The 24,241-nt window shown below is 44.6% G+C and overlaps 1 protein-coding gene across 2 annotated transcripts in view; it reads left to right on the top strand.

Annotated features, from left to right (window-relative positions):
* SGPP2 (sphingosine-1-phosphate phosphatase 2) overlaps positions 1–24,241 on the top strand; it is a 39,159-nt gene that overhangs the window by 6,065 nt on the left and 8,853 nt on the right. For both annotated transcript variants that reach the window (XM_075099235.1, XM_075099236.1), the window contains exons 2-4: positions 8,502–8,660; positions 20,909–21,088; positions 23,622–23,711. In XM_075099235.1, coding sequence (XP_074955336.1) covers positions 8,502–8,660; positions 20,909–21,088; positions 23,622–23,711 — 429 coding nt within the window. The remainder of the gene's footprint in view (positions 1–8,501; positions 8,661–20,908; positions 21,089–23,621; positions 23,712–24,241) is intronic.

The raw sequence follows: 24,241 nt of genomic DNA, 5'->3' as shown, positions 1-24,241 counted from the left end.
CTGGGACTGGCATATTTGCGGTGATAGTTAACTTGAAGCCTTATTTGGCGATACCTTAGAAAACTGCTCTTTGACTTGAATCCTGGAACTATCTGCTGGGGAAACAGTCGTTTCTCCCTGTGCTGTTGCCCAATTATAACAGATTAATAAAAAAAATAATTTAGTTGTCTGAAAATGGGCAGAGTAACACCATACCATTTATCTTCCAGAAGCCTTGCTGCTCTATGCCTCTCAAAATAGACCTCTACTGTGGAAATGATCTTTGTGCAGAAGCGGGCTGACTGGGTTCATGATGCTGCTGGGTAGAAATAAGGGACTATGAATCGAGGCTGTGAGATGTGACTCTATGGTGTCAAATTTCCAGGCTAGAGTTAATTTCTGAAACCAAGTCTTAAGATGAGAAGAAGCTTTTTGCTCTGAAAAGAAACATAATATTGAAGTCCTTGGTCATTTGGCCATTCCTGTATGCTTCTGTTGCATTAGGCTGCTGTCAGCTGAGAGGTCCCCAAACCCAGGAGTGCTGAGGGGAAAGCAAATTGAGGGGCTTCCTACTCTTCTTTCTCCAGATCTCTGGAGAGCAGCCTGGGTATCTAGCAGCCTTACAGGTCCTAGTAATGCTCTGACTCATGTGTTTTGGCAGGAAGTCAAAAATAAGAGGTGGTGGTGTTTGCAGGGAGCTGGTGTGTGGGCAGGGTGGCTGTCTAATGCTGTGCAGTTTGAAAACTGTTGTTGTGTGACGCATCCTTCTCCTATCCAAAAACACTTTTAGTATCACTAAGCCTTTGGAGATATGAAATATGGTTGCATTTCAGAGGAATTTTTTTGATCTCTGTTTCAAAGCAGGAATCTCTGTCCTTCTGAGCCATCTGTAACTTACTTTCTCTGGTTCTTAACTCATGTTTTTTCCTCTCCTCTGTCTACAGACATTGCAGCTACCTAACCCTTAAAATTACTTCCTCAGACACTTTTAGGAGTAGTCACCGGGGTACACTTATAAAATGACAATATAATCCTTGCAAATTAAAATGCAATTAAACAAACCTGTTCTCCTGCTGTAAATCAGGGAAGAAGGAAGCCTTTGCCTTCTGCCCTTCCCTCTCCTGCCTCTCTCTTGCCCTCTTACTTCCTTATTGCACAAATCAGCCAGTTCCTCCTGGAATGTAGGAGGATTCTGAAGTGCATGGGAAGCTCACCCACCACTTTTGTCGGGAGCACCTGAAACAGCTGTGTCCAACCTGCCTAACCTCTGCCTGGCAAAGCAGGGCTGGTCCCTTGCTGAGAGGGTGAAGGAACTGAGCTGCCTTTATAATGCTCATCAAGAAGCAGATGCACGCAGCCCTATTTATGCTGGTGTTGTGCAGCTTTCTTGGCAGGAAACTGCTGTTGACGTTCATCAGTGGTTAAAATCAAAAGCATAAGAACTGGATGTCCAAGGTGTTATTTGGGCAACGGGAACGGCCATGAAAGGGCCAACTTTCCATAAAAAGCGTGCAAGGAAATAAAGACAAAGGCATTACTCTCCGTGTCAGGGATGTGTGTGTAGGTGTTTCCTTACAAGTCTGAAGACTGTGGTGGAAAGTAGACCTCTTTCGGTTTCTTTGAATGATATTGGAAGAAAATGGCTGAAACATCATTCTGATACCATGAGACTACTGTGTGAAGAAGATCACATGATCTTGCCTTCATATTAGCAACTAGCACAAGTTCCAAAGCATATGAGCTGGTAGGAGTCATGGATATCAACGCTCCAGGCATCTGCTAAGCAGGAATACCTGAAATTGAATGGCCTGCAAGTTTGAGTGCCACGAAGAACGCCTTTTGATGGAAAGTGGTGAGTACATGGGCTCTTCAGAATAGGTTTTGTAGCCACATGGAAGTAACTAGATGGAAATGTAGGTGGGAGAGGCACACTGGCTGTGAGATGAATTTAGGAGGAGTTGTGGGGTACGCTGGAGGACAAGAACAGAAATCAAAAGGTCTTGTCATGTTGAAGATATAGTTGAAAACTGACTTTATTTGCTAGGTGCAGATACCTACTGAACAAGCAGGTATAGTAAATACTCAACTACAGAATGGGAAACAATAGGCTTGGTAGTGCTTTCATGGAGAAAAAAATTATTAGAGGAGATCACAGGTTGAGCATGGTTCTATGGTGGTATGCTATTCTGAAAACAGCCTGTGAAATGAATGAAATTGTGCAGGACTGTTCCTTCAGCATTACTGTGTCATGTCTGATCTTTGGGCACCGTAATTCAAGGCAGGCACATTAAGTGCTGTGTCTGGAAAATGCGAAATATTTTCTGTAAGAAATGCCAGGTGATTAAGCAGTGGAAGAGAAGACAGTTATGTCCTTTTTGAACACTTGTAATAAGCTTCTCCTGTGTCAGCCTTCAGAGGAAGAAAACAATTTGTTCCTTGTTTGCAGTAGATAAGAAAATAGTCATAGGTTTAAATTTCAGTGGGAGAGTTTTCAGGCTAGGTGTTAGGGAGAGCAAAGCACACAGAGATTGCCTGGAGCAAGCAGTGGAGCCTCCACCACCAGCTTTGGTAAGGACAAGTTAGACAAACTTCTGTCAGAGTGATGGGAGTGTAAACTGTCCATCCTTGGTGGACAAGCTAGACTTCGGTTAGGCTGTCTTTCAGGAAACACAAGGCTGTCCTTCCAGATGACTGCAGGCATAGTTCTTCACAAACAATCTTAGTCTCATCAGCAGCCATTCCCCTATGTCTCTGAAAGAGACTTAGACTTTATTTTTTCTTTTTTTATTAAGAAGGCTTTCTTTTAGGAAAACTACGTGATCAATTTTTTCCTTCATTGATTCTTCCTATTAATTGCCTAAGCAAGTGCTCTGTCAACTCTAGTCTTATTTTAGTCCACTTTATATTTAAGTGACTTGGCAGATTCTGATGCATCTACCCGTGTTCTTTCAACAGAAGGAAGGATGGCTAATTAGTTACTTCAAGAGCAACGTACAGAAATATAACCTATAATTAAGTCTACCTCCTGAGTACTAATCAGAGTGGAAGGGAAAATCATCTGAAGATTGAAAAAATTAAATCTTCAGGGATAAACTACAGTGTCTTAACTTTGTCCTGGACCTGTCCTAGCTGCAGCGTGCTGAGTGCCTGTTGATTGTGCAGGTGTGTGTATCTGTCTCAGCCGACTGTCTTTTACTGACTGAAGGGGAAACTTCTGGATGAAGATGCAATGATGTACGGTGTGATGAATGGCACAACATCTATTGGGCAAGCATTGTGCCAGGTCTAGTGGGAGTTAGGGCCATACCTTTCCTGTTTCCCACTTGACTGGTCTCAGCCTTTGGTCCTGCAAAGCCTGGCCCATTTCAGCCTGACAGCTTCCAGCTGTCCCTGGTGCTGCTGGCCATGTGGCACTGTTCTGCCGAAGTAACTTGCTGAGAGCTTTATATAATGGTCTTTTTTGGTGCTTTGAATGAATTAAGAAACTACTGAAACGCTACCAGAAATCCACCTGATAGTTAGACTCCCTGCTCGTTCTGTGCCTGAGACTATCAAAAGCTTTATGGTAGTCTGGCTTGAAGCTCACATGTTGTTACTTCTCAAGCAGAGATTGTCTTGCTTCTGCATCAAATGATGACTCAAGGCTGTGTCCCTAATAATTATGCCATTAGTACATGCCACTATAAATGCATGCACAACAGCTGCCAGTTGGATGTTGCCTGTTTGTGTAGTAGTTAACAAGACCTTTCTGCTAACAGCAGAGCTGGTCAGAACTTGATAGCATTGGAGGAGGGTTTTCTCGTGATTTCTGTTTGTCTCCATCCCTGCGTTTCTCAGGTTTTTGTTAGCTCTAGGTGTCTCTCTGACAACAAGGATGCTAAATAAACCCAGACAACTCTTGTTAACTGGCTGCATCACATTCTGGAGGGGGGGGAAAGAAAAAGCGAATAATTACCTGAATGAAAGTGCTTGAACAGAGCTGGAAGCTGCATATATATATATATATGAGCTTGGTTAGGTAAGCTTTTCATGCCTTGGGGCTCCTTATGTGCATTTTGTAGGCTCTGTGTGTCTTCCCCTCTGCTGTCTTTCTGACATCTCTGCAATTTCTTCCATGTGTCTGTACCCATTCTTTGCTGCCTCCTTGCTCACCACTGGTCCTGTGTCCCCAGCCCTGCCCTGCGAGGGGCTCGTGGCCACACCAGGATCTCCCACTGGGGTGTAGCGCCTTTTTCCTGGCCACCCTGTTGACTTGCATCTTGGACTGGTGAGTATCTAGCATTGGTGCTCCCAGGAGAGGTGAATGCATAGGTGCTGGAGATGTTCCTGGCTGCTCTCAGCTGCATGTTACATCTTCAGAAAACTCTGAAATTATTTGACACTTAACTGTGCAGATGGGTGGAAGACCTGAAGCCCTTGATATAATGGAGTTTGTTTATTCTTATTTTCCAAAATCTGATCCTTGTTACCTAATTTTTGGTTATGACATGGTAAGTTGCTTTATTAACTGGGTACAGTTAATAAACATGGAAGTGATGTAAAACTGACTGCGTATACAAAATACTCAATACAGAAGGTTTTTCCCCACTGGTTATACTCCACACAGTACTGCATTGTGGGACTGAATTGTCTGATTTCTATTGTCTCTACATATAGCAACATCTAGACTGGAATCTTTGGCTTCTTATTCTTGTGCCTGGTCTGTGGTGGCTTCTCTAAACTTTGTGCCTTTTCACAGCACAAAAAAACCCCTCCCTTACATGAGAAGTATCACAATGCATTAACTAGGGGCTTTGGGAGGGAAATTCCTGATCTTCTGCAAGGCAATTCTGCTGGAATCAAGGGACCTCAAGAACTTTAATTAAACATGCACATCTTTGGAAAGACCCAAAGTAATTGAGAGCTGAGAACAAAATGTTGGTTAATGGTATCTCTGGGTCAGGCTCTGAGCCTTAGATGTCTGATGCTACAAAGCTTGTCTCTGGAGACAGGGCAGGGAAAGCAGATGCCTGTTTAGCACTTTGACAAAAGAGATCCTATAGGAATTGGGAGGAGAGTATCTTTTTCCTTTTTCCTTTTGCCTTGCAGGTGCTATATCTCTGCCTAAAAATACATTTTCAATCCATTACATTAGTGGTTCAGCTGCTGTTCCTTAAATTCAGCTGTAAAGGATAAATACTTTTAATGTATGTACTGTCTAAATCTACAGATTCCTGCTATACTGTGTCATTGTGTTAGCTTCTCCCTAGAGTCACCACGGTGGTGGTTTGATCTGCTTTGCTTACCCTGTCATTATCACTCCATGGGGAGGCTTTGGGGATGCTCCTGTGCTCCGGGGGAGGCTGGGTGGGTGCTGCAGCAGCGTAGGTGCTGCAACTTGGACTCCTGAGCATGCGTGAGGCAGTACCTGGTGCGGGTGACCACCCACGACCAGTGTGCAAAGACTGTGAAATGTAGGATGACCTACAATAGCCATTTTCTGTGACAATACTTCAGGTGAGTATTTAGTCTATGGAGACACACATGAATATGTGAATGAGTCTCTTGTAATTTGAGGAGTTAAGTTTTTTCCAAAATAGATCTCTTATAGTTGAGAAGGGCCATTTGGTGAGATCACCTGTCTTCTGTGTCTTCAAATGTCGTGGCTTATTACACCTTGCTTCTGAAATGTTCTTAAAATTCTGACTTTCTCTATAGCCTTAATTACTGCCCATCAACACTTCTCTGATCTGGACCAAATAGTAATGGAGATGGATGGAGGGGATGACTCACTGAAAGTGCTTCAGAGGTTGTGGAAAGCGTCGGGTCACTTCTGTACATTAAATATAAACAAGTCTAGAGATCAGAGTTATTTAAAAGTAGAGATTGAATAAATTTCTGAGTGTGTTATAAGACGCTAAACATTCACACAAATAATTGCAATGGCTTTTTCCTGCGCTGGGGTTAGAATGAGAATAAAAAGGGAAGGCACTTCACAAAGCACAGCATACTCTGCTTTCTGCAGAAATAATGGATATAAATAGTAAATGCGAGCTAACTGCTGCAACCAAAGATAGACTTCTCATGGGCCAGGTACAAAGGCGCATGGAGTGGACTTCCTGTATTTGCAATGCTTTAGCATCATAATGAATGAAAGCATTGCCTTTTAAATTATCGTACACTACCTAAAATGAAGTGGAGCAATTCTGTGGTACCGTGCATGCCTAACAAGTGGTTGTTACCCTTGTGTGTCACAGGCGTGATCTGTTTGTGCCCGAATTCACACACTGGGCTGTCCACAACTGCTGGGGTGGTGTTTAAAATAAAAAAAAAGTATTTAAAAAAAAACAAACAAAAACCGGAAACAAGTAGGGAATGATTTCTCATAGAAAAAGAATAGAAGAAAATGAAAGTTTCTTAAAGTCATGTGGAAAGACTTGGGCCTGCTTTCTGCCTAGAAATATTTTTAACTCCAGATTTATTTTAGAACCTGGAAAATTATCTTTTTTTGCCCCCACAAAATAGATAATTGGAATTAGAAAGTTTGGTCCCTCATCCCATGTGTCCAAGTATAAAAGAGTTACCTTAGGGATATGTCTGATCATCTTTGATCTAAAGCACACAATTCCTAATACATTGGAGATTGATGCTTAATTGAGGAATTAGTGATGCCAGAAGAGAGCCTTCTCTGGGGCAATGTAAGTATGGCCAAATATGGTTTCAGGATCTCAGACAGAATCATCAGAGTTGCTAATTGCACTGGGAGTGTTTTCTAAGTGGCATATGAGACTCAGGAGGCTTAGACTGATTGCTCTGTCATTTGGCCAGCCATAGCATACTGCTGAATTATCTTAGAGGGATGCTAGCAACTCAGCTGTCACCCCTATTACTAATACATGGGGTAACACTCCTGTGACCCCCGTGTTTTGAAAGCATTGACTCATCTTTTCTATTTATTGATGCAAAAATCACTAAGTTGTTGGCATTTTTTCTGTGATAGGTGAATGGATGCAACTTCTTTCCATCTTGATTTTGTTGTCTTCATGCAGTTTGCCTCATCCTCCATATTGAAAGCATATTAAGGGCCCGGAACTTCTAATGGCTTTTACAATGAGTCACAGTTGCATGTCTAGACTCCTTAGGTGATTTTTACATTTTCTCACTAGCAGGTAGGATGAGAATTTTTCTCTGCTAGAGTAGTTACACAGTCAAGTTCAAGCATAATAGTTTTCCTCTTAAAAGAGTTTTAGGAGTTTGTCAAAGCTGTATCTTAACTTAGTGTGTCTATGCTGAAACCTTCGTGATCTCTTCTCAGCTCTCACCTTCAGGAAGTTCTTTCATCTCATATTTACAGAGCCAACTTCCATATTTTATTTTTTTTTCTCTTTGGGGAGATGGAGAGAGACTGATGGTTCCCTTGCTCCTGCTCCTAAATCAAAAATCCTCTTCATATATCTCCTTTTTTATGAAGTGTACAGGTGTTTATATAAAATGTGATTCACTTGCATGTTGCTCCTGTGAACAGGGTGGGAAGCTTCGTAGTGGTATACTATCCCAAATGGCGGCAACAGCAAACCCCACCACAAGTGACCAAAGTCATGGCCTTAATAATATATGCTGCCGCCTGGCTTCCCAGCTCTGGCTGGCTGGGTGCAGCCTTTTAGAAGAGAGAAAACGAGTATGTTAGGTGGGGTGCATCTAATGAAATCATCTAGCCACCAAATCCAGACAGCAGTGGAATGTCTAGCTTAATAAAATGAATGAAGTCTTAAACAGTGTCACCTGATAATGTTGGCAATATATCGGCTGGTAATGTTTAAAGTTGGTTGCTGTTACTTAAAGAGGTTGGAGGCGTCAGGGGCAGCTCTTCTCTCTGCCCACTCACAGCCTTGTTTCCCCCCGGATTAGCTCATGCAGCTGCAGTTACTGAGCCAACTCACCTGTAAGGGCCGTAGCTTCCAGCCGCAGCATTTCAGCGCAGGGCAGTCTGCTGAGCATCCTGCCATGGGGGAGCACAGGGTCGGAAGCGCGTGGAAGAGCCCGACGTTGAGGGCAATGCAGGGGATGCTGTTACCAGCCGTGCCTGATGATAAACTTTAGGGACTAGCAGGGTAAACTTTGCCTGCTATAATGAGGCGAATATTAAATGAAATGGTTCAGTAATTGTAGTTTACTTTTTTACTCTCAAAACACAGTTCCAGCGGAAGCAGTGGTGCCTCTTTTTATCTACAGATCTAGAAACTTCAAAATTAATGAGTCGGTAGCCTTTCTTAAATATACTCGATTTCCTTGGAGGAAAGACTGATCTGATATCTTGAAAATCTTTGCCAAGATTAGTTTGGAGAGATTTCTGATCTGCAGGAAATGTAATGGAGCTATCACTATAGTCTTAATTTTATTATAAAAATTGAAATTCACTTCTTGACACTTGTTCCGACAAATTATTTGGTTTAAGGGCTGGGAACTGTAACAGTTAAAATATCTTAAATGTTTGATATAGTTTCCTAATGCACTAAAACTTTCTAAAATCCTCTAATTTCCAGGGTTGCACGCAGAAGTATATTGTGAAGAACTACTTCTACTACTACTTGTTCAAGTTTTCAGCTGCTTTGGGTGAAGAGATTTTTTATATCACTTTCCTTCCATTTATCTACTGGAACATAGATCACTCTGTGTCTAGAAGGATGATAATCATTTGGTCTGTAAGTATTTCTGTGACTTACTTAAGTGTGTGCTTGTTAATTCTGCAACTGTAGCAAATGAATATTTAAGAGTAAGAATACTCCTTCAAACAACAAAAAAAAGCCAACGTTATTTGTGTAACTTGTGTGTTCATGAAGCAGCAGCATTGCAACACTGGGAGGAGGTGAGAGGCATTAGCTGACGCAGGGTACCTGTTCACCTCCATTATGTCTTGCACTGACTTATTTTTTTCAGCCCAATAACCGATTGAGCTGCTTTTGATAGGGTTTGCATAGAATAGTTGGGAAAACAGTTCCTTCCCAATGTATCATGGTATTTTAAGGATCCCTCCATATAATTTTAGGAAATCTTTTACCCAAATTTCCTCTGCATAACCTGTTCATATAGTTCTGGCTCAGTTGAAATCAGTGTAAATCTAATAGGAGGGGGATTGCAGGCTGCAGCAGAATAAACAGGGTGCTCCTGCAGTCACTTGGGGGGGGATAAATCAGATTCTCTGTTGAAGGCTAAGACTTAAAAGCATTGATTTTTGTTAACACCAGAGCATTCGCAAATTAACTGCCTTCAGCATTGCTTCAGCATTCACAAATGTGGTTTGGGGTATCCAGAATAACGTCTTTCCATTCTGGCCCTGAAAACCAGGCACTTCAGTCTGGGAATGGCTGTTGTTTTGTCACTGCCATTGCTCATCTTTGTATTGATCAGATCTTTGCTGCTCAAATAAGACCATTTTAGAACAAAGAAGGGAGGTAGGAAGCATCTCTGGCAGATGGCAGACCCTGGAGGTTTATCTGTCAATCTACATTGATTTAAGAAATTGAAGCTTGGTGAAAACTTGGATGTGATATCTAGCTTTGTTTCTTTACAGTAAGCTTCTTCTTGACTTAGTCAATGCTAGTTAATAATATTCTGTCTTTTGTCCAAATAATATGATGAGAAATAATAAAACCAATCTGAATTGGGTCACCCGCTTCAAATGCACCCGGTCTTGGACAGAAGGCATCAGTTGTTCTGTGCCAGCAACCCTAGTCAATACAACATTTATAAAGAGAACATGAAAAATAACTTGCAGATGAAATTTAGAAGTAGGTGGACACTGTATAATTAGAGTTGGGTTTTGGCCAGGAGTACACCTACTGCTTCTGGAAATGTGCCACAGAAGATGATAATTGGTAGTCACTGCCTTCTGGGTTTGCATATTGCTCAAAAAGTGATTCTTTAGAGCTCCTCGCACGCCTTTCTGCAGACTTGCCTTGCCTTTACCTTGCAAGGAGTCTGTATGAGTACTAGCCAGATCTAGGCTGGTTTAATTAGAGTATTAAAGCATGTAATATTATGATTATTAATATTATTCTTTGACTTAGGGAGTTCTGGAGTTGCATTTCTTACTGCAAAGGAGAAGCTGGTTTAAATACACAGACTTTTGACAATCTGTAGTTGGAAACATTTTAATTAGATGTAATTGTGAAATGGCTAAAAATGTCTGTGCATGCTATGTGTTAATGTTATGGCAAGCTCAGTTGGGTGGCTCATTTGCTGGCGAGCAGGCTGTGAACCCGAATCAGCATTCATGGCGCTGTAAGTGGTGTGGGTCTGTCTTAGACACCTTGGTCATGTATGCAACAGCAGAAGCAGCTTAGCTGCTTGGGAGATGCCAAAGTGTTCAATGTGACAAAGCTGTGCTTTTAACTTATGGAAGGTTTTTGGTGATAGCACTGGAAGGATATCTGACTGGTGACACCGTGGTGACCAAGAGAGCAGATGTGCAGGCTATCTGCAATTCAGAGTTTTAAAGAAATGCTCTGTTTCTGCATGGATGACAATGTGGGGCTGAGTGCAGCCATGTTAGATAAAAGTAAAAGCCCAGGTAGCCCAATAGTCTCTATGCCAGTAGAAGGCTCAAAGAGCACTAAGGGGCAAGGGCAGCACCCAGGCACTGTCTAGCAGAAGGCTCTTATCCGGCTAGGGGACAGGAGTTGGTATCAGACGGAGAGCCCTAAAAGGGAGCTCCTGCTACCGTCCTCTTAACACTGTTCAGGATGAGGAGAGGTTGTTAGTGAAGCTCTTCAGCAGGGAGAGAGGCAGTGGACCAGCAATGACCTTCCCGTGAGCCTGGTGCAAAGCAGGCAACACGGGCTGGTAAAACATGGTTGGCAGGAATGGTTATGATGGGGCTCGACCACCGCAGGGGAGAATTTGGAAATTAAAAAGTCAGGGTCCCAAGATGAATCAGGGGAGTTTCTTCCCTTAAAAATTAAAGCAGTATTAATGATGTTTACAAGGCCTTCCTGCCATCTTATCTGTCATACTTTATGCAGAGCCAGTCCCCCACATTTGAAAGAGATAAATTCGAACTGGAGCAGGGCCAGGGATGATTAGGGAACAGGCTATTTTCTGAGCAGAGACTGAAAGCTTAGATAAGTCTGCATCAAAATGAAGTCAGAGGGAGAATGGGGCTGGCTGTAAACACCAAGGGAAGGAGCTTCTTAAAATAAAAGTACAGTCATGAGGAGAAACTTGCATAAGACAGTTGTAAATAAGCTAAGTTGAAGCCAAGAGGTGTGAAATAGCTCTAGAAGGGTGAAGGGCAGTTAAGAAAAATTACAAACAATTTATTTCAGCAACAGCAGATGAGTGCACTTGGTGCCCTGGGATGTCTTTTCCAGTCCTGGGTCCCCAAAAAGTGCTGCTCATGGATTTCTGTTTAGCTGGACAGCTCTGGGAAATGCTGGCTGTGGCCACATCCAGGTGCTTTGGGAGATTAAGGCAGCACATTGTGCATCCACGGTGCCTTTCCTCCCAGGATTCACAGTGTATATGTAGGCTTTACCTTTCCCTTTACGGATAGATAAGTGAAATAACAGCCTGAAACATCCAATCAAGATGCCAAAGGTACCCTGGTGTCTTTGTTTCCCTTCTTCAGCTCTTTGAAGTAAAAAATTTTGAATGTGCACAGATGAGGCTTTGATGCCTGTGACTCTTGCTACTTCAACCAGGAAGTGAAAAGATGAAAAATAACTTCACATGAACCAGCCCCTAAATGTGCTTTAAATTTACTGCACACCTCGGATCGAGAGGTGGAAGTTCAGTTTGGTTTTTTTAATCTCTGCACCTCTCAAGGTTGAAAGTTGTCTATTGGTGTGGAATTTCAGCCTGGAAAAAATAGTTAACAGTTTCTGCTTGCCATTAAAAATTTATTTTATTTTTTCAGGGTGCGTGGTTGTAAAATGTACCCACACCTCTTCTAAGCCTAAAAAACTTTAATTTTGTACACTATAAATCAGGGCTGCCCAGTGCAGGCTTTGTTGGGACAGGTGTGGAAGCTGTTGGCGTACGACAGTGATAAGCTGCTGACTCAGGTGAAAGTGGTATTTCTGAAGGAAGGCAGAATTTGGGTGGCTGGCAGTGCCAGGTGGGTGCCCACTGGGCTCCCCCAGCTGGGGCCCAAGTGGTGCTGGGCGCAGCACGGGCAGGTCTGAAAAGGTCCTGGGTCTGAATCCATGGCAATTTAGTTTCCCGTCTTGCTTTTCAGAGGAGCAGTTTTCCAAAGGCTGTCAGCATTTATTTACTTGGGAGTGATGAGCCCTCAACTCTGGATCTCGGAGTAACCAGGAGTTTAATAGCCAGCAGGAATTTACCTGCAGTCATTATGTGTGGCAACTGAATCCCTGGATGCTGCTTTGAAAACGCACTTTGCAGCAAACTCTGGGTTTAGTGATTCTTGTGTGTTTGGTAGTTGTTGTGCTTTTGCAATGCTTTGCCAAAACATTTTTGTGCTTTAGCAACATTTCACTAAACAAGCTTGGAAGAGCTGATAAACATAGTCACTGGAAAGTCAAAACTTTTAAAGTGCCATATACTACACTGCTCAAGAACATGTAAGACTGTGTTCAGGCACGTAAGTAACTACAAAATGTCAGAATACAAAAATAAATGGTCCCTAAAAGCAAATGCCATGTGCAAGATGATAAAGTGTGTGTTGAGAGAGAATTTTGTACATGCTGGTACCTGTACTCTACCCTGGAAGAAAAGGCGCTAGTGAAGCTTTTATAACTGAAATGCTGAATTAAGGTGAATGCTGCATATCTGCTGTCAGTTCAGTGCTGCTAAATTTCACTCAGAGTAACTTAAGGTGAAGTTTAAATTGGAAACCTTTTGTGTTTCACTAGAACTACAAGGTGTAACAGTTTCTCTGTTTTGAGTGTTAGATGGTAAACCATATCAATGTGACAGTAGTTTTTTCTGCTACCAGGAGACTGGGCACAAATTTCTCTCACTTAGTTTTTAGCTGACTATCTTGTGATGGGTCTATCCTACAGTTTTTGTCCGAAGACTTCTTTTAAAGACAGAGAACATCCCAGGACATCGGTTGGTTAGACTTCTGGAGGCATGAGGCTCTCTTTATCTTCTTGTCCTGGTTTTGTTTTTCTGAAGTCTGACTTGAGAGCGCCAAAGTCCTCCCTCATACATATATATCTATATGTATTGTTTTTAAGAAGCTGTCTGTGCTGTCTGTTTCCTCCTCCTGTCCCCTGCTGCCCCTGGCCATGACATGCTTGCTGCTGAGCATGGTACTGCTTGTGGCAGGCTGGAGACCTGCTTCGTGGATGTGCTGCTCACCTCCTAGCTGGGACAACTTGAATAAGTGTTGGAGCATCCCAGCAGCTTGATGCAACCTTGACAAATGTTGTGTAAAGTTCCTGTGCAGCTAGCATAAGATTGATGTGTTTTCTGGAAAACAATAACCATGCTGGAGATGGGAGATCCTCAAGCTCCCCTAACCAGCTGCCCTGTCCCATAAGATGCATGTGCCTCAAGGAGGCGCCCAGCTTTGTGTTCGCTGTTGGCATCTCTGTATGTGGGCAGTGTCCAGGTGGCTTTGGGAGGGGATGGGGAGCTGGATGCTGTCAGAGGGTGGCTTAGGGCCCTCCAGGCTGAGGGTGCCTGGGGCTCTGTGGGGCTTCTTCCACCTGGGCTGCCACCAGGGCAAAAGGCCAGAAGTGCTTCTCAGTGACTTCCATGGTTATTTCCCTGAAGTCAAACCTTAGTTCTTGGCATTGACTTGGGGGGTAGGAGTAGCATCTCCAGAACAACATACTCTTCCTTTCTCTACTCCTCTTTCACTGTGAACCAAGGGATGCTTCAGGGGCACAGCCACAGCTATTAACTGTTGCAGTGTTATTTGTTCACTTAAGCCTTAATTGGGGGATGCTGAGAATAGAAGCTGTGAACAGTACAGACTGGATTCTACCTTTGATTTCTGTATGGTGAATCAAAGTCACACCTGCCTTGACAACCACAAAAAATAGCTGGCACTTTCAGGTTACGGTCTCTGCTGCTTGACTAATCTCCTGCAAATGCCAGTTTATTAATAGTGCATCCTTATTTTTTTTTTCCCCCTCTTCCCAGTGTTCACGATGTGCTCTGTCACTCCTATTGGCACACAGACTGTAAAAAAAAAAAAAAAAAAAAAAACAAACCAAAAAAAACAAAAGCAGCATCATTTTCAAACTGTAAATTTCCTTTCTGGGAAGATGACAAATACTTTTGCAGGGCAGAGTTTCTACAGCCAGGTTATAGAGTTTCTGTTCTGGAGCCAGAAGAGCAGATTCAAAGTCAAGCTGCCACAGCGTGAGTCTTGGAAGAAGTAGCCAATGCTATTCGACCCAACATCTTCTCTAGAATTTCATCTTGTTCTTTTCGTAGATCAATAGTGCAGATGGGAGAGCTGCAAAATCAGAAGTTGAAAATAAGTATGTTCTGTTTCACCTTTGTTAGCTGAAATATTACCAAGTGCAAAAAGAATTGTTCCTCCCGACCCTTGCGTGCCTGTGGGACAGCTGGGTGTGTCCATCCCCGTGCAGAGGTTGTGGCAGAGGAGGGACGACTGGCGTGTGAGGAGGGCGTTACACACACAGAGCACACCTGCAGTACTGGGCCTGTTTTCTAAAACCTGTCAGATTCAGGGTCTGGGCAGCTGCCATGTAAACGTTCTGAAGGGGAAATTGCACCTTGAAGCACCAGTCCCATGCCCCTGCATAAGGAGCTGGCTTGGCTGTGTTTGTCTATGTGCCTTCAATACATGTCTGCGCTGCAGTGGTAAATATGCACAGCTCTCTTTCTTCCTGCCACAGAAGGGCTGCAGACAGTGGTTGCAAAAGTGGTGAGGGAAAACCATTGAAAATGCCAGCCAACACCTGCAGGTGAGCAAAACCACTTCTTAAATTATTGAAGCAATACCAGCATTATGCAAATGTTAAGGATCCAGGTTACTTTGTGGGACTCTGATGCCCACAGGGAAGAGAACAGCCCCTCACCCCAGAGGGGACCCCTGCAGATGTTGGGACAAATGTGTGGGCACCTTTGGCCAACACCTTGAGTTTGATTTGTCATCGTTCACTAAAGCAAGATTTGTTAAAGCACAAAGATAGATTCCTCTTGTTTACCCCAGTACAAAGCCCCAGGTGAGGATGTATTTGTGGAGATGGACCATATATATGACTCAGAGCAAAGTCAGAGGAAACCTCAGAAAAAGGCTGTTGTGCTGCTAGCAATTGCTGATTACATTTGTGTTGTAAAATGTAATGCTGTTGACCCGTAGTGGCAATAAAGCTTTGCCTTTCCTTCACCTGATGTGTTCGCTCTGAAGGATTGCTGTTCTCCTCGCACAGCCCAGGCTACCCCAGCAGTATGGCAGGCAGCAGAGTTTGAGGAAAGTCTTGATTTTAAGTTAGTTACAGAATTAGGGGAAAACCCTCTGAGAAGGGAACAAGTGTCTCCAACAAGAAAGAAGTATTTACCCAAGTAATTTTTAAATGCTACTTGCATTTGTTGGAAGGATTTAATTCTGGAGGCTTCAGAGTCATCTGCATAGCACTGGAAACTTAGATAATCTCAAACCAAATAATGGTGGTGTGGGCTGGGGGCTAGAAAAATGCCCTCATGTGTCAGTCTTGCTGTCTTGGCCCACGTGTTCAGCCTGTGTGATTGTAAATACAGGACCCCAGGGAGCGATGGCAGCCTTGGTGCAGCCTGTGTCGCATTGCCTTCGCAGCACAGCTGTAGCACGCTGAGCTGATGCGGTAGCACCTGGCAGTGCAGAAACAGTACAGACTAGTTCAACTCTGAACAGATTTAAGGTAGTTGTACTCTAGATTTCAAGTGTGACTCAGTAAGCCAGGCTTTGCTTATTGCTTTGCTGTGGAGCAGAACAAGGTGTGGGTAATATACTCTTTTGTAGTGGAGGGGCAGGAACGCCTAGGAGGAAAAGCCTGCCTTGCCTAGCCCTGGGGTCTCCTCTGCCTGTTAACGCAGCTCATGGATTCAGCCACATAAATGAAGCGCCCGGTTTGTGTTTCACTGAGGCAGAGCAGCAGGAGGGGATGCGGGAGCTGTGCAGCCTGCAGCGGAGCAGCATACAGCCAGGGAGCTCCCGGAGCAGGGAGGAGCGGCAGCGACAGCCTCACAGCGATGGGCCGTGCCTGTGCGGCTTGGGAAGAAGGGGCTGGGAGGATGTTTTATTTCCTACATCTCCAGCTGGTGCTGCTGAGTCACTGTCAAGTGATGTTGGAGATATTATGGAGCTGGCATGACTTCCTGAGGGTCCCCACCATGTCAGTGGTATGTGAGCAACTTTTGTGTGCGTGTGTGTGTGCACACCTCAGTAAAGAAAGGAAAGCAGCATTTCCATGTGTTACGTGTGTGTGTGTGTGGTTGTTGCTAGTGACCCCTCCACCACGTGACTGCTCCTCTGCCATGGTCCACCTTGCTTTTGCCATCATTTCTTTAGTAAGGACCAATATCATGGCATTTGTCACAAATGCTTGTAGGACTTGCAAACACAGAGGTAGAGCAGAGTCCCTTTGCCTCCCCCAACAGGGTGTTCCTGTGGGAAACTGTGGTGAAGGTCCAGGGGTGAGGGCTTCCTCTATGGGCCTGTCTGCCCAAGAGGAATGCTTTGCTTCTGCCCAGGTTTGGGCACCGCTTCTGGGTGTCCAGTGACACGGGAAGGCTGCAGTGCTGCCCTGTGGTGCTTTTCCCTTTCCCATCCTTGAACTCCAGCTCCCTTCCCTACCTGCCAGCCTGAGCAACCCCCTTGTTTGACAACACATCTTTGTAACTCAGGTGTGGAACGGTTAAGTTTCATTTTGGAAAGTTTTAACAGTCTGAGGTATGTGGTAGTTAGAATTGCTGCTGTCAGCTTTCAGAGTAAAGGGAATTAGGCATGCCTATCAACTTTTCTGAAATCTCAACTAAATTCCTGTGCATTCCTGTGTAGTTATCTTCTCCAGCTAATTGTGTTCTACACAATCCATCACGGCTTTGATTTCAGTAATAGAGAAGTCTCCAGGTTCAGACAAATTCCCCATGCAGAGACAGAGGTACTTATTAATGAGCAAATTAAAAATATTTATGCTGAAGTTGTCTGCAGACTGTTTTCCACGAGAACTGCAGAAGACTTGGTTTATCTATGTCACGTGAATGGAGTGGAAGAGAGCCTGTGCTAGAAATACACAGAAAAATAGCATCAAGAGCCATAATACAGCATTCTATGTTGCTGATGTGTTTTGCCTACCTAGGAAGAAACAAACAGAACAATAAAGCATGAAAAAACTATTTGCTTCAAGGTTTCTGTTCTTTGCCATGCCTGCAAGGCAGCAAATGCTGTCTGCTCACTTAGTGTTCAAGGCCTGCTCCCTCCTCTCCAATGTTCAGCTTTGGGCCTTGACAGTCATTGGGTGGAAAAGCCCATGAACATGTAAAGGCTTTTGGAATGGGTTTTATTGAAATGTTAGGTGAGTATGGTTTGAGCCTGGCCCCTGTTTCCTCCCTAATCTTCCCAGCCTGTGTGAAGAAAGGGGAGCTGGGTGAAGCCTCACACCACAGGCTTGAGGGATCACCCAGCTTTAGAATTTGAAATGCATAAACTTGCTGCCAATCAGCTGCTACAAGGTGACGTGCTCCTGGGTCAAACCTTAACCTACCCTTCCCTCTTTGTCTGTCTGAAGCTGTCATGAACATGCTGTTTGGCTTACCTAGGGTAGGCTAGAAATCACAGCAAAGCTACTGAGTCCTGTGGACCTAAGCAATCCCAAGTTATTTGCTGGTCTGGACTTGTGGTAATTTTTGCTCAGGCTAAGTTTTTTCCAGGGCCGTCAAAGATTTTTAGTATCGCACAAATAGGTAATTCAAGTCGAATGTAGGTGAAGCTTAGCTCTGTGTTGATCTTTAGCCTGTACCCCATGCTCACCTCTCCATCTCTCTTCTCCTTTCCAGTGCTTCAGTGCTTATGGTTCATGATGATGATTATTACTGGGGTCTTTTCATCTGCTAGGTTGAAAAAAGCTGATGACAGGCCAAAACTTTTAGACTGCTTGCTTTCTTTCTGGGGACTGTTAGAGAGTAAATCCAAAATGACAGAGAAATAAGGTCAGGAAATAATGAAAGGTCGCTTAAGAGACAATATATCACTTAACCAAGACAGATACCTACCACCCACAGATGCTGCAAGCCACAGTAGAGTGCAATTCATATACTGCTCTAAGTATGTTTCTGCAAAACATACTTGTAATGACCGCATCTGCAGTGGCCTGCTTTTTTTGAAATCGATTTGTGGCTGAGCTCTGAGAGTTCGTGCCTGGTACGGTCACACTTGCAGGGGTATTTCCCTCAGTTGCCAGTTGTGTGATGGTCCCCAGCAGGACTGGCGGCTGGGCTGGGTGGGATGCACAGGTCCGAGTGGGTGCTCTGCCTGCCCCGCTCTGTGCTGCGGGGCCATCTCTCCAGGGAGGGCACCCCTTTGCCCACCACAGGCAGATCTGGCACGAGCACTGGGCTGCTTGCTTTTCTGTGCTGTGCGCTGAAGAGCCCACACAGAGCCTGGGTAGTCCTGTGCTCCTCCAGCCACTTGTGAGCAGCATATGGGGAGGCAGGCGAGACAGAGCAACACCTTTGCTGGGTGGCTTTTAGCAATGTTACACTTGTCAACTTTCACCTTCTCAGGGAAGCCAGCCAGTTTGGCTGATGGGGGTATTTTACTGCACCCACAACTGCCACTTCTGCCAAATAATCCAGGACATTGCATGTAGAACCACATGTACAGCACCCCGATAAGCTAAAGACAAAGGTTGTTGCTTCAGAGGGCAGTGCTTAATCTGAATGTATTCTGCACTCCCCTTCATATTTTATGGAGGTTGTCTCACTTCTCATTTCTGTATGTGTCTATATAATATCTGTTTTTAACAAATATAAGGGTTGGCGTTTAATCTGGAATGCCAGGAAGGAAGGTGGCATGAGGATGCCTATTACTTTTGCTTACCTATACCACCTCCAGCATTCAGCCTGTTTTTCACCATCAGAGAACTCCTAGCATAGCCTTCATTTCAAAGATGAGTCATTTCCCTTTCTGTAATGCTTTTACGTACTAGTGCTAATAATACTTCTACAAGTGGAAGTCATTATTATAAAGGACTGCTGATAAACTGGCTTATTCTACCTTACCTCTCAGATGGTATCACAAATGGTAGCCTCAATGCTTTATGTTCTATTGGAGAGTAATTTTGCTTTCAACCCTGGAATTTAATTAACTTTCAAAGATGTGCCTGCATCCATTTGGAAACTGGTGGCATTAACCAAATAAACCCATGCAGCGGTTTCTTTAAGCCTCTTGTTCCTTGAGCCTTTGTTTACTGTGAACAGTGTGGGCAGGGTATTTACTTACTGTCTTATGCCCCATATATCAGGGTGAATTAGGAGCAGCCAGGTGTGCCACAGGTGGTGCTGATAATAAGGCAGTGATGTGATTCATGTGATGAAGGATAAAGGATGCAAAGGCAGTAGCAGTCACTTTTTCAGGCTCTGGTGCTGGCAGCATGTCTTTTGCTGTAGAGAGGCAGATGAAGGGATGTGACATTTTGACTTTTTCCTGGTCCTGATTTGTGAATCCTGATGTCTGTCGTTTAATGTGAAGCCATTTTTTAAATGGCTGGTGGGAGAGAGAGGGATGCAATGTGGCTGGTGAAACTGTGGCAGCGGATGATCGTGTTGCTGTTCTGGCATATGGCTAACACCAGCATGGGAAGGGTGTTATTTTAAGACCCCTCCTTTGCTAGTGGAAGTGTGAGAAGCAGAACAGCAAGCTGTCTCACACAGCAACTGAGCTTTCATGGCAGATGTCAGATAATTTGATTTTTGTATTTAAAAAAAAAAAAAGAAAAAAGGTTTGCTTTGTTTTGTAGAGCTTGCTTTGCATATGTCTCACTGCATTATCCAAAGAAGGATGGGGGTAATAGAAAGCAAATACATCCTCCAGGGACAGCCTGAGTGACTTGTTCATATCCTTCTCACTGTGGATGCTGAGAGCCTGTTGCCTTTGGGAAGGGGGTGCTGAGGAGCAGAGGATGTCAGCATGGTGGGTACCCTGGGCACTGCTGAATGGGCTGTACCTCCTGGGGATGCTGGCCAGCCTTGCCTCTTCCTTCTGCCTCCCATTGCTACTGCTTGCAGCAACCTGAGAATGCGATGTTTCTCCCAAAGATCACTGCATTGCAGTGCTCAGTGGCTAATTAATGGAGCCCTTGCTTAAACCTCTGGTGTCCCAAGCAGGGCACAAAAGCCCTTCGTTGTTAGGGAGTTAGGCAGGAGAACTGGTACTTTATGTTACTCATCCAGTTTCCTCTCTGCTGCCTCCCCAAGGATGCCAAGGTTATTATTTAATAACCACACTGGTAGTGCATCCCAGCAGGGTTCCTGCAGCACCTTGTGTGGTGGGTGGAGTGGGAGCTGCTGGGAACGGGAGAGCTGGTGCTTCTCTCGGACAGCTGCTATATGGAGCTGGGAGGGACGTGGCTGGGCAAGGTGGCGATTTGAAGGTGGTGGCAGAAAAAATTCTCTTATATCTGTTTGATTTGTAGAAGAGGGGTTGTAAGGGATAGGGAGGAAACTTAAACTTCTCTAGTGTCGGGTAGGAGCCAGCTGTCCATCTTATGCCATCCTGTATTGCTGCACCTCATCAGCGAACCCTCCTTTTGGTCCCACTTCTGATCAGGTTACAAGCTGGTGCAGTAAAACAGTTGCTCCCTTTGCTGGCCAGGATAATGGAAACCCCTTTAATAATTCAGGGGATATGTTCTGCACTTGGGGTGGTGGATTTTGCAGGAAGGAGTGCAGAAATAGAGGTGGTTCTCAGGTGGGCTGAGTGGGGGTTGCTCAGGCTGACTGACAGCCCTGTGGCCTTTTCTCTCCCCAGATAGTGATGTACATAGGCCAGGTCTCCAAGGACATCCTGAAGTGGCCTCGGCCCCTCTCGCCACCTGTCGTCAAGCTGGAAATGAGGACGGATGCAGAGTACGGGATGCCTTCCACCCACGCCATGGCAGCCACTGCCATCTCCTTCTCCTTTCTCATTGCAACCATGAACCTGTACAAGGTAGGGGGTACAAAAACAAAAAAGAAAATAAAAAGAAAATAAAAAAACACCCATGTGTCTCCTTCCAGCGAGCTACAGAAAACTAGCAAATCCAAAGCTGCTGCCACTTCCAGAGGAGCTCTGTATTTCTTTCCAGAGACATGTGTTTTTCCCTGTTGTTACCCATAGCTGGCCAGTAATAGACACAAGAAGAAATTTAGCAGAAGTCTCCTTTCTTTAGCATGCACCCTGCCCAGAGCCACAGGTGGGCTGTGCTGCCCTGCAGTGGTTTGGTAGGTTTGCTGTGTTTTTGCATGTGGGGTGACCGTGGAGGGGACCTGTGGTGCTGCTGCGGAAGATGCCTGGCGTCAGCGTTTTGCGCTCACCCCGTGCCTGCCAAGCCAACGCTAAATGTTGGGAAACACCAGATCCCAAGGGAAACCAAAAGAGCTCCGTTTTGCCTGTTTTTTGTATGATGCAGGAAAAGCGTCCACGGAAGTCCCCTGGCTCTAAGCTGTGTTAGACTAATAGCATACAGCATGATTTGAGAGCCTGCTCATCAGAGAGGTAACAGCAGTTTCACTGCACTGGAGCTGTAGGCTGCTTGGGAAGATCTCATCATTATTTTCTGCAAACATTCAGCCTTTTGTCTTTCTGAAAGGTTTATTTCCTGGAAACTCATTTCTCCATGATGATTATTTTTGTCTCATTTTATGAATCCAAACATGCGTTTCCTGTACTCTAGCAATAATAACTTCCTGGCTGCATCAGATTTAAGCATGTTTCTCAGCCCTCTCAAGTGCATTTCAAAGATAAACCCATAAAACCAAGAGGGCTTGCAGTACTGCCAGGGGTCTCGCTGTTGCAGTGTCCCTGGGTGTCCTCCCCACAGTGCCAGTGTGTGCAGGGACAAAAGGTGGCCACCCATTTGATGAAAGATGCGGAGTCCTGGGGCCATATCTCATGGAAACTGACATCTCTGAATTACACTGAGATCTCTGAATTAATTTGATTTCCAGACTCATCTGGTCCCAGCTGTGAAGCAGTGGGCTTTGCTACTTCCCACAGTGCAGGGATGAGTGAGCAGGTGCCCAAAGCTATGCTGCCAGCCCCCTGCTCCCTGGTAATTGTACGGTAACTGGTTGGAGCAGCTTGGCAGTGGGGTGGGAATGGGGAGGAGAAGCTGTAAGATGGGATATTTGTCAGCCCTGGAAGGCCAGATCCATCCCATGTGTTGGATCTGACAAAAAAACCAGGTCAGCAGCACTTTCTCCTCCTCCTCAATCGATAAACTACCAGTGGGACACGCAGCTCTTCATGGGCTGTCTCATACTTCTTGGAAACTGCCATGAAACAATAAAGCTGCTGTAAATTAATTAAATGATTTAATTGCCTCTATTAAGAAGGAAAAATCTACTAGTACATTATGCTGCTATCTTTTAAAGCTGCCCTTAGTCATCAATTACCGACCTGGACTAGCTCCCAGGCTGCCTGCTGAGAGGGGAATAAAGAGGGCGTAAATCCTCTGAAGAGTTAGAGAAGTGAGGAAAAAATAGCATTTTATGAACTCAGAGTGACATCTGCAGCCGGGTCTGAGCTCTCTATTCCAGGGGCTAGAGTATGCCTGGGGGAAAGGGTCAGAAGACGGTTGTTATGCTTAAAATTTCCACACAAGCATTTTTGCACTGACCTGTGGCCACCCTGGTCAGTCATCAGCCTCTTGGCAGTAGATGGAGACGTCGTGTCATATTGCGTGAATTAGTTTCATTTATTTATATTTTGGGTTGGTTTATTTTTTTCAGAAAATGAACTGAAAGGAGCCAACCAGCCTACTCATTTTCAGGATCTGAGTGAGCGCATTAAGGGCTAATATGTTAAGCTTATTCTTTACCAAATGCATGGGTTTTTTTCCTTTTTAATTGATTTATTTCAACACTTCTTTCCATGTTCATAGGCAACTCAGAGAGGGAATTAAGCAAGACCAGCTTCATAAGAAGGCGATTAAACTTTAAGTGTCACAGGGAAGAGTGGTCCTGACTACTCTGGTAGCCAGACTGTGGTTTCAGACCAGACATTGATTTTCCCCTCCCAGCCCACTGCTTGAGGACTATTGATCATGCTTCTGGTCAGGGTCTGCGGCTATCATGTTTCCCTTGGGTGATCTGAGGCTGCAGTTCAACCTCGGGCATCGCTTTTACAATGTGCTGTGCCTTTTTTCCTTAAGGTCTTCAGTGCTAACGTGGATTTGCAGGTGGATATCGTGGGGAAAAACTCTACAAATGCCATCTATTTCCCAGGTTTCCCCATGCTAAGACTAGACCTTTGCAAAAGTGGGTACCACAGGTAATGAAATAACCGTCTGTCAGGATTGCATGTTGGCTGATATGAGGTCTCATCTTGGGTGATGTTAATGTCTCTGGGAAAGTACAGCTCAGGAGCCACTTCCCAACACAAGATCCTTACGTCAGTTCGGCTGTTTTATTTCAAATATATACTGAGGTTAAAGCGGATAACGGTGTAATGTGTGTGTTTATTTTTTTTCCCTTTTTCACAGTATCCATTTGAACTAGGCCTGGTAGCAGCGTTTGTGTTTTCAACGCTGGTGTGTCTCAGCAGGCTCTACACGGGGATGCACACGGTCCTGGTAAGGATGCGCTGCGCTGGTTGTGCCTCCAGCTCTGCTTACCTACAGCAATTCCCATCTCCCACTCTTCCAGTGATGCACGTCCTGCCTTGGCCATGCCACTGCAGGAATATAGGAGTCATGCCACTAAATTTCAGGCTGTACATTCAAAGGCAGCTCTGAGGAAACCCTCAGGCTATTGCTATTTGTATCCGCAGGAGACTTATTTATACCATTAGGGAAGTAGCAGTGTGCGTAGGTTGGGGAGCCGGGTGAGGTCAGTGTGGCATCTGAATTGTAGTACTCTATTCTGAGATTTTAATTGTGAGGAATGCACTTGGGCAACTGACACTGCTCCTTAGCTAAGCCTTTTGTGCAATAGTATCATTGTTGTCAGCAAGAAATACTCCAGGCTGGTTTAGCCTGGGAGTGTCAGGGAAGGAATAGCATGTGGGTGAGTCACGCCGGCAACCAGTGGAGAGAGGAGGAGAGCATAAAACATGACAAGTGAGCTGCCGTTGGGGGACTGGGGGACACCGTGTCTCGTGTTA

Source organism: Phalacrocorax aristotelis, chromosome 7, assembly GCF_949628215.1.
Source record: "Phalacrocorax aristotelis chromosome 7, bGulAri2.1, whole genome shotgun sequence".
Lineage (NCBI taxonomy): Eukaryota > Metazoa > Chordata > Aves > Suliformes > Phalacrocoracidae > Phalacrocorax > Phalacrocorax aristotelis.
This window is presented reverse-complemented; position numbering and strand designations above follow the sequence as displayed.